The 10,284-nt window shown below is 47.5% G+C and overlaps 1 protein-coding gene across 1 annotated transcript in view; it reads left to right on the top strand.

Annotated features, from left to right (window-relative positions):
* FLVCR2 (feline leukemia virus subgroup C cellular receptor family, member 2) overlaps positions 1-10,280 on the top strand; it is a gene marked incomplete at both ends in the record, with an annotated part of 31,068 nt that extends 20,788 nt beyond the window's left edge. The window contains 7 exons of the mRNA XM_010140574.1: positions 1-25; positions 819-922; positions 6,275-6,385; positions 7,014-7,119; positions 7,597-7,708; positions 8,129-8,184; positions 10,212-10,280. The exon at positions 1-25 is cut by the window's left edge and continues 12 nt beyond it. Coding sequence (XP_010138876.1) covers positions 1-25; positions 819-922; positions 6,275-6,385; positions 7,014-7,119; positions 7,597-7,708; positions 8,129-8,184; positions 10,212-10,280 — 583 coding nt within the window. The remainder of the gene's footprint in view (positions 26-818; positions 923-6,274; positions 6,386-7,013; positions 7,120-7,596; positions 7,709-8,128; positions 8,185-10,211) is intronic.
* Positions 10,281-10,284: the final 4 nt, after the last annotated feature.

The following is a 10,284-nucleotide window of genomic DNA, read 5'->3' on the forward strand; positions in this document are numbered from 1 at the left end:
CCGCATGGTGATCCATCACTACCCAGTAAGTGCACCCAACCCTTGTGGAACTCTGATGCTTGCTCTTGTCCAGCGCTGGCTGCCAAGGAGGAGTCTGAGAAAAGCAGTGCAGCAGCAACACTTCTGGCTGGCTCTGGCACAAGCTGCCTGGCTGGCAGGAAAGCATTGGTTCATTTAGTTCTTTATACTGTTCCATTCAAAACCAGTTGAGCTCTAGCAAAGACAGCTCCTTTGCACCCTAAATGACAGCATTTTCTTCTGAGAAGTTATTGCAGCAGTTAACTCTGCCCTGTTCCTGACAGTGGTTTCTACTGGGACGTCTGTACCAGGAGGCTGCCCACGCTCATGCTCTGGTGGCAGAAGGGTGAGCTGCCTCACTATCTGAGCTACTGTAGAGCTCACTGCTGTTGCTGCGTGCCAGAGAGCTCCTTTCCCTGCTGCCTTGTACTTGGTCCCAATTTTTCCTGGTTGATCTGGCCCAAATCCTAACACAGGCCGCAAGCTTCATAGGGTTTACACTGACTCCTCTGAGGATGTCTGTTCACACTAGCCAGTGCTCTCCTTTTTCTCTAAAGGTGGCCCAAAGGAATGCCAAACCACTTTTCTTCATGGGCCAAAACAGGGCACTGCATCGTCTTACAATGGGCTCAAATGTGTTCTTGCACAGGCTGGTTCTGGTTAGTGGGTTACCAGCGGAAAACATGTATGGGACACTAACTTTGGTGTCTCTTCCTCTCTGGGTTCTCTGCACATTGCTTCTTGTTGGCTGTAACTTGGCTCCTGAATCTGTGTGAGTGTGTGTGTGTATCTCCCCACAGGGGGAGGAGGTGAATGCTGGCAGGATTGGACTCACCATTGTACTGTCGGGGATGGCTGGAGCTCTGATCTCCGGCATCTGGTTGGACAAAACCAAAACCTACAAGTAAGTCCCTTATTTGTCTCTCTGCCCCTAGTGGCTGTGCTCTTCCCTCATACTGTGCAAGGAGCAACCCTGTGCAGTTGCAAGTCAGCAGTCCAGGGACTGAATCATTGGGAGGGTTTGTAGGAAAAAAAAATATGGTTCTTAAAAATCCAGTTAGTCTAAAGTGAAGTTCTGAGCTGTGTGTTAGTCTGCACTGGGCCCATACAAGGTCTGGTTCTAGTGGTCCCTAGGGAGGCATATGGAAAGGATGAGATGGCCCAGCAGATGCTTTGTCAGGAATGAGAGAGTTCTTGGCACAAGCAGAATCAAGGCCGTGCCAGACAATTTCACAGCCCTTACAAAACAACTTCTGTGAATCTCCGTCCAGCTTAATGAAAGGCAAATTGAATCCAGAGGTATTGTGTGAGGGTGCTTTGCTGTGTTTAGGGCAGGCATACGGCGTACTGGAGTTGCGGTGGGTGATTCTGGGTTTGCTGCCTGGTGGGTGGGGAAGGCAGGTCTGGTCAGCATAGCCTGGCATCTGCAAAGGGCCAGTGGATTGTCTTTGGGTGTCCTGCAGCTTCCAGTCCTCAGGAACTCAGATCTCACTGACAGACCTCTGTAGGGTGTCCCAGGGGGTAGAGAGTGCCTCTCCTGTCTTATGTTGGGGTCCATGTAATCAGCTTTTCATTTTCCCTGCTGACTTTGAGAGCTGCAGTATAACCTGTTGTCGAAGCAGGTCAGGTGAAAGGGGGCTTTACTGGTGATGAGCCAAAGGCAGCTTCAGAGTTCTTTTCCCTGCAGCAGCATTTCATCTGAGGGAGTCCCACTGCCATTATACTACGTAGTATCTTGGGAAAGAAAAGAGCATTCTCACTGCGGGCAGCTTAGATGAACCTAGCTGTCTGTGGGCTTCTGAATTGGACTCTGGCCTTAGTTTCAAGTGCAGGTATCAAAAAATGGGGGGAAAAATTCCTAGATTTGTTTCATAGGCCCCACTTGCTTGGAGGGACCACATAGGTGGGCAGAGCTGGCTGAGAGTGCAGAAAAAGAGGGCTATGCCACCTGTGGTATTTATCCTACAGATATTTATCCCCCAGGGACTATCTGGGGATAGATTTAGCCTTCAGTGAGGAAAAACTTCTAAGAATTTGTTCTCCATTGCAGACCACAGAGTGGATTTCTATGGAACTAGTGATATTTTTGAGTGCTACAGAGTATTTAGCCCCATTTAAAAGTCTATTTAAAAAAACTGTCAAGTTGCCAGGTGTTCTAGGTAGGTACACTCCCCCTTCCCTCTGCTGCTCGGGTAGTGTCAAGAATGAAATGGTAAGCACATGAAAATCAGGAAGAAAAGTTGTCAAGTCCTTTTTTAGTCAGCTTGGAGAGGGAAGCAAATGAAGAGTATCCAGCTGTGATTGAGGGGAGTAGGGGGAAGTTAGTAACAGAAGGAATTGCAGAGATCTACATGCATGTTTCATCTTTCCTGCTCCATCAGCAGTTCCTTGAAAGGGTGAGGCTGTGCTAGATGGGCTTTCCTCATCTGTCATGCTCAGGCACCAAATGGCCTCACATTCTGCCTTTTATTCTGGCAGGCAAGTCCCAGTGCTAGCCCTTGTGCTGTTCTTATTTTTGGAATTAGGAGGAACAGATTTGGCCCATACAAATGTCTGAATTACGTTGTGTTGAGCAAACAGTCCCAGAACTGGGGCTGCCTCTGCTGCAATGGCTTGTTGAGAACAGCTCACCTCTTTGAAAGAGCACTTTTTGACATGGAGTTAAATGGGGCTGCATGTGCATCCTTCAGGCTCCTGTCTCAGAGGAGAGATGGGGTTGTGACGCCTGGAGTCTGCTGGGTATATTGGTATTTGTAGGGGAGCCTGGCTCAGAATCAGAGGTTTGGGGACTGGTTTAATCAGCACTTTTCTTTGGCCATGCTTTGCTTTTACGGAGCAGTGTTCACATGGCCTCAAGTCCAGCTGGTTCCAGACAGCACTCTCAGCTGTCATTGCTGCATCTCTATAAGGCGAGATGTCAGAAATACCCATCTCTCTCCATTGACTAGGCAGGGTATCCCAAGTGGTGTTTTAAACTTAGGTCTGTACAGGCCCAAAGAGCGTTAAAATTTAGGGGAGGGAGGAAAGACTTGGATATTGGAGAATGGGGCATTGGGGTTCTTCCACTGAAAGGTGAATACTCTCTCCACCTAGCCTGGCCTGCGACTTGGGTCTTCTTGTTGTAGCCTTTTTCCAGCTTAGTCCTTGTGTAGTGGATATGCCTTCACCCTGTCCTGACTTTTGTTTTATATGAATAATTTACCGGGGCTGACCTTTTTTGTGACCTTCTACGGGAAGAAAGAGGTATAAAACGTAGTGCCAAAGTATGAAGTATTCCTCTTTTATCCAGCATCTGACACCATGGTGTCTTTAGCAGTGAGAACCTTCTGGGAGTATGGGGACAAGGCCTTTTGTTAAGGGTCTTACACAACCTGGAATGTGCTGTCCCCATGGTAAAGCCTGTGGAGGCCATCTGTTACCCCAGTCTGTACAGCAGAGTGCTCTGGAGCTGCACACAGCATCTTAGTGAGCAGCTAAAGCTGTGGCATGTGGCTGTGGCCTCCCACCGCCCCTTGTTCATTTGTTGCTTCAGATGTTGTTTGAGTCTGTTTTTGCAGCTCCAGTCCTCTGTGAATCTCGTCCTGTCCTTTGGCTTTCCTTGTCCAGGTGACCTTGGAAGTACTGCTAGGCTGGGCTGGGCTGTGCCCGTTTCTTACTCTAGGGCGTCCTCTGGAGTTAGCTGAACAGTGCTCTCCACTTCAGTTCTGGTGCTTGCCCTGGCTGGCTTTTCCCTTCAAGTTCTCTCTTTTCTGGCAGTCTTTTTTGTGAGCTCTTTGATTTGCCTCTTCAGAAGGATAGGGAATGCGGCTGGGAGGGCGCAGAATGTCAGGGCAGCTTAGGTTCACCTAAGTGACAAGCATATCAGCTCCTTCACAGATCGCCCTCTGGCTTGTCGCAGAGACTTGGCAGCTGGTGTCCCCTTAGCACAGCTTCCACATCGGTGTGCTGAGCTTTCTCCCCTCACCCCAGAGCACAAAGGTGTGTTAACTCCAGTGGTTGCAAGGTGATGTAGCAGGATGCGCAACTTTCAGCCTGCACACACTGCACTAGTCAGTCTGTTACGGAGTCTGACAGTACCTGTGCCAGACAATGATAATTATCAGTCATGGTAAGGCCATCATGGGAACAGGTTGCTAAAAATCCCAGAATACTATGCTAATGTCCTCTTTGAATCTGCTTCTCCTCCTTTGTCTTTTTCTCTCCCATAAAGTATTTATGGCTATGATGAGAGGCTTATCGAGCAAAACTGGGCATTCTTCCAAGCCCTGGTGTCCTTAGGGCCACAGAGCATTCTTGTCTTCTAGGGAACATGGTGATAAAGGCCATTTCCTGAGAAACTCCTTGCTCCAGTGTCTTACCCCAGGGGATCTTTGTTTCCCTATGCACCAGTTAAACTGTTTTCACAAAATCGGGTCTTGTGTGAACTGCTGGGCGCTAAAACTTTTTTTCTGTCATCAGGGTATGCTCAGGGGAGCAGAGTCTTGCTGAAAGTCTGTTGTATCAGAAGTCTGCTTGTGTGCTTGAGCCGTTTCCTGCAAGAGGAGTTGCATTCAGGACTGTCTGCTCCATTTCCCCTTAGAGGCTGTGGTGGGCAGGCAGCCACTCAGTGCATGGCTGCAGGGCGCTTCCCACTGTGATCTCACAGCACTCCAGCCTGTGCTCTTATTTCACAAGTCTGTCCGTGCTGTAGTGTCCTAGAGCCAGTCAGTGTGCAGTACTGAGGTACCTATGGCGAGATCAAACGTTTTCTTCATTTCGTCCGCCACTTAGTTCTGTAGTTCCAGCGGAGAACTCCTCAAGAGCTTGCTGCTTCTATGAGCCTGCCTGCTCTAGTTCTCAGTGGGAGGCTGCACATTCTGGAAACTTCTTTCTTGCAGCTTGATTAATGGCATAGTATTGATGTGAAACAAAGTCCTGACCACATCTGGTCACTAACTCATTCATCTCTTTTGCCTGCTGGTGAAAGGCAAAGTACAGCTGTTGGCAACTGTCACGACAGAGTGAATCAGATACAAACTACTTAGAATACTTGAACCATAAGCCTAGGAAACTGTGTGAGATTTTGTGTCACTTGCTTAAGAACTCTGCACTGAGACTGAAACTGGCTATGGGGAGAAAAAAAAAAACAAAAAACCCCGTGGTCCATGTGTTCCTGCAGGCAGACACTAAGCTACTTATGGCCACAGCCACCTCTTGGAGGCCTGCAGTGTATTTTAGCACTGACTGCTGTGTAATTTGGAGAGTTCTATTTAGCGAAGGAGCCAGAGTTCAGACTCAATCTGTGCAGCCCAGGGCCAGCCTTGAGCACATTTCCTAGTCAGTACTTTTCCTCCATGGCTGCTTGTCAAGGAATGGGAGGTACAAGAACTCGTGGGAGATATCTGAGGAACCTGTACTGAGCAGAAAAAGGCTTTTACCGGCTTCTCTCTCACTTTCTGGGGCTGATCTGTAATTCCTTTGTCAGTCTTCCAGTTCTTTTCCTTCTGTAGGCTCCAGGCTGTTTGCCTTGTCACAACAAAATGTTTTTTAGTCTTTCCATACATAAATATGTCTGGTGAATTTTTGTAAGCGTGGATCAATAGCTGAAGTCTGAAATTTGCTTCTCAAGCCTGTATTTTTATACGAATTGATGTATGAGCATAAGCCTCACTGACTTCTGTCATTGTAGCAGTGAGCAGGGACAGAACCTTAGTTGGAACATTCTGGTTTTATCTGTGGTAATTCAGTGCACTGGAAACATTTTATTACACAGTATAATACTGGCTGCCTGTTTGGCACTGGATTTTTGACAGTGGTCATTTGCACTAAAAAGGAAAAAAAAAGTGAAAATAACTTGAGGTTTAGGTTTTTTAGTACAATTCTAGGAATTGCTACTGAACATGTTCTTTAATAGATTAAGACTAATATTTGGTAGAAAGTACAGAAGTAGCTTGTGGTCATACAATTAACTTCTTGCTAAAAGACAATGGCTGAAAGGTTTTGTCATCTCTGGTAACTGTTCTACTTTGAAGATCCTGGTACAATTTCCTCCTTTCCTTCTTCCCTCCTGTTCTTTCTTCTCCTGAGGCCCTGCTATGCATGCAGCACCTTCCGTGCTCTCTGTCAATCCCATTCCTTTGTTTGTGGTAAGGGTGTTAGAGAGCTGTGTGCCTTAATTTTTTTTTCAACCATGTGCTGTAAACTATACCAAGATCTGTGGGTGAAAAGAATAGGAAGACTGGATTAAATAAAACCCTGACTCTGCTTTTCTTTGCAGACAGACAACACTAGCCGTCTATATCATGTCTCTGGTGGGAATGATAGTCTACACATTCTCTCTGAGCATAGGCCACCTCTGGGTGGTCTTTGTGACTGCAGGCATGCTGGGGTAAGTTAATGTGCCGGCTGCCTTCTTCTACATGTGAGCTGCAAGGGGCTGAGCAGGGGAGGCAGAACTCCTGGTACAGGAGGGACTGGGGAGAGCCATAGCCTGTGTGTGACTCCTGCATGGTTTAAGGACAGAATGATCTGTTCTTCCCATCTCTGTCCTGTATGAGTTTCACTGAAGTCAGGGATGCTAGCATGCCCTTCTCAGTTGCAGCTGCCTTAAATGTTCCAGGTAATCAAATGAAAGCATTTGGGAAGTGAGTAGTACCACAGCCCCATAGATGATTGATGGACAGGAATGAAAAGCATATGGGCCTGGGTGGCAGTTTGACCATGCTTAGAGTTACTTGAAGGAGATGCTGCTTTTAATGCCTTATTCTTGTAACAACTGACAGCTACCTGCTGGCCTGGCTCTGCGCCTTGAGGCTGTGAGCAAAGGTGTTTCTGGGTAGGAGGAACACCTGTGCCATGGTGAGGGAGTTGACAGCTGCTTGGGGCTGTAACAATGCCAGGGGAAACGTGCTGTGCAGTCAGTGAAGTGCCCCAAAAAGGGACATGGGCTCCACTGTACCTCTTCAGTCTCCCTTCTGACAGTTGCTGAGACTTCCTTTCTTTGTGTTTCTTTATAGGTTTTTCATGACCGGATACCTTCCCCTGGGCTTTGAGTTTGCTGTAGAATTGACATACCCAGAATCAGAAGGAACATCATCAGGGCTCCTTAATGTCTCAGCACAGGTAGATAATGCTGTTTTCCCTCTGTTTGGCTCCTTATAGGCAGAGAGATTAAATTGTAGTTACCAATCTGATTCCTGTTTCTTGTCCATGATTGTTGTAATGGACAATGCATATCCAAGTCCTAGGGTAGCTTAGGGCTTTTTGAATGATGTTCGTCATGGCATTTCTTTAGTGGCACCCATCCCATTTTTACTTAGGAAAATCCATCAGGATGCAAGTCATCATTGCCTTTTCTAATGTTGCTCCTAACAAGGACTTGGATCTTCTCCAGTGAGAGATAGGATTCCCGACTTAAGTCACCTGTCTTCCCATCAGCTGTAAGGAGGTGCCTTTGGATGTGTTCATAACCAAATTTTAGCCTCAGCAGGCCAACAGCTTGACTGGCCTGTATAGTCTGATACTTTGGTAAAGCTGGGAAGCTGTTTGGGCTGCTTTATAGTAACAGCACAGCTTGACACTGCTTTTGTTTGTTTGTAGATTTTTGGTATTGCCTTTACCATTGGCCAAGGGCAAATCATGGATCACTTTGGGACGAAGGCAGGAAACCTCTTTCTTTGTTCCTTTTTGTTCCTGGGGACCATTGTAACAGGTAATTAAATTTTTCAGTGTTCCCCTGCTGTGACTCTTCCCCGTGGGCTTGGCAGGGCTTTTGTGTATAGCGGTGCCTGCAGGAAAGGGCAGGACCCACAGAGAGTCCCATAGCAATGCTGCTGTGCTTGTTTAAGCATCTGGTCTGAGTTACAAAGAAGATAGTTCCAAAGCTTCTTGTCCTGGCTGCTGTCTAGGATCTCAGAGATACACCTTCTGCATGCTGCAAAAAGGAGGCTCTGTCCTGCCTGTTTCAGAAGTGGTCTCTGCCTCATCCAGGAGAGTGCTTTCCCTTGCTCACTGCAACGTCTTCCTGCCTCCTCTGGGGCCTCTGCTGCCCCTTTGAGTTCTGAGCAAATTGATTTGGGCTCTGTGTGGTGATTTAACTACCTTCACATCTCTCTTCCTCCCTCTGTCCCAGCATTCATTAAGGCTGATCTCCGAAGACAGCAGGCCAATTTGGATAATGAGGAGACAGTGAGTAAACCCCCCATCAATCCCTGCTGTGCCCCTGCTGTTAGCTCAGGACAACACTCAACCTTTCTCCTTTCTGAGGATGGGGCTGGCACTTTCTGAGTTACAATCATAGCTGCGATTCTCTTCTCTTGTCCCGCTACTTCTTGCTCAGCCTGTGGGGAAGCTCCTTGTTGGCATTTTCTCTCGGGTCACTGTAATCCCAGCTCTGCCACTGCCATGGCCTTCTGTTTGCCTGCGGTTAATGCAGCTCAGGCAATGTCGCTGACTACTTCCTGTAGTCAGCTGCCAAGTCAGGGTCATGTGTGGGACTGGAGGAAGCTAGGTGGCAAAGCCCAAATGAGGGCTTGGGCAGCCTGGCTTCCTGCGTTTTGAGCAGTGCTGCAGACGAGGGTGCAAGTTCATGTGCGCACTGGAGCTCCGGGTGTGATGTAGTATGCTGTGCAATAAATGCAGCTGTGGGAGAGGACCTCCAGCAAACTAATTGCAGTAGATACTCTTAGAAGCAATGTTTACGGGGAAAGAGGGGGACTGGTAGTTGTTTGAGGCTCTTTTCTGTATTGGTCTGGGCTCCTCTTCTGGGACGCTGTCAGAGACACCCACTCAACATTCATGAAGCCATCAGTGACCATGACTAGCAAAGTGCATAAACTCAGCTCTCTCCTGGTTCGAGTCAGCTCTTCTCAGAAGACAGTGCTGCCTTCCTCCAGATAATCTAACCAATCCGATATGGAGAGAGACCAGAAGGTCCAAGAAGCAGCTCTGCTCCAACCTGCTGCTCAGAAAGATGGATTTTCAATTACAAAATATATGCTTTTTTAAATTTTATTTTTATTTTTTATTTTTACTGAACTCCCTGAGCGCAAATGCAGAGGGTAGGATAAGTAAAGGGAATTGATGTTGCCTTGAGTAGCTCTTACACATCTAATTCCAGACAGGATGAGGGGGAAAAGGCTGTACAATTTATCTAGTTTGGGTAAGGGAATCCTGTGTCCCCTGTCATTGTAATAATTTAAAAAGAATTCATTCTTTTTTTCTGCTCTGAGGCTTACAACTTTACCTGATTTCAGCAGTGGTGACCAAGCTAGCAGGCACCTGCTTGCCCAGAATCCTGATCTAAACAGGGCTAACCGGAACACACCTAAGCCAAACTGGGGTAAAGACAAGTCTGGTCTGATAGTTGTCAAACTGCTTGTATCCCTCAGTTAACAGTGCTGAAGTCAAAGGCAGAAGATAAGGCCAAGTAAGGCCAAACCACCCTCTGCAGGCTCTGAGGCAGCAGGGTTGTAATGAGAGCCACCAGCATGGTGGCGCTGTGAGTGAATTCATGGCATGTATGTGGAAGGCCCAGGAAATATGAAGGTCCTTTGACAGTGGACATGTCAGACACTTCTCTCATCGGATGAATCGTACACTTTGCTTAAGCCGTTTTTAGTATGAATCTTTTTATTATAAATACAGTTGGAAGAGCTTGCTGCTGGAGGGGTAAGGGCATTGCGTTGAGACCGGAACAAAGGTGACACAGGTGTCATTCCTATAATCCTAAAAGCCTCCAGATCTGACTGTGGTAAGAACCAGAGGGATGCGTGTGAGGTAACAGGTCTCAGTCAGTCAAAAGCTGGACTGGCAGCTCCTTCCCCTTGAGGGGTCATGATCTGAGGAAGTCATGATGGACACCTCACCATACCCCCAAATGTGGCCTCCACATGGCTGAGCTCACCTGGGTACTTCTCAAGCTAAACAACTCCAGGTGCGTGGCCAAACCTGGTGTTCCATGCTAACGTGGAAGCCTCAGTCAGGTGAGCAGCCAGCTGGGCTTGAGCATTGTGTGCTGCCTTTGTGGAGAGCTCTGGGGGAGTCAGGTACTGCAGCTTTTCTGCATGGCGTAGCTGCTTTATACGTGCTTCGGTGATTTTACTCGTTTCTTCCTTCACCTGTCTTCTTTTTCTTGCTTCCTGCCCCTTCCTTTCATTTCCTTTCCTACTTGCCTCCATCTTTTCTGGGATGGTGACATGTGGCTTTTGTTACAGGGACTCCAAGGCAGCAATCAGATCACTGACTACAGGACTGTAGCTTGTAACCCTAATCCCATCAATTCCCATT

Source organism: Buceros rhinoceros, unplaced genomic scaffold (assembly GCF_000710305.1).
Source record: "Buceros rhinoceros silvestris isolate BGI_N320 unplaced genomic scaffold, ASM71030v1 scaffold7157, whole genome shotgun sequence".
NCBI classification, from domain to species: domain Eukaryota; kingdom Metazoa; phylum Chordata; class Aves; order Bucerotiformes; family Bucerotidae; genus Buceros; species Buceros rhinoceros.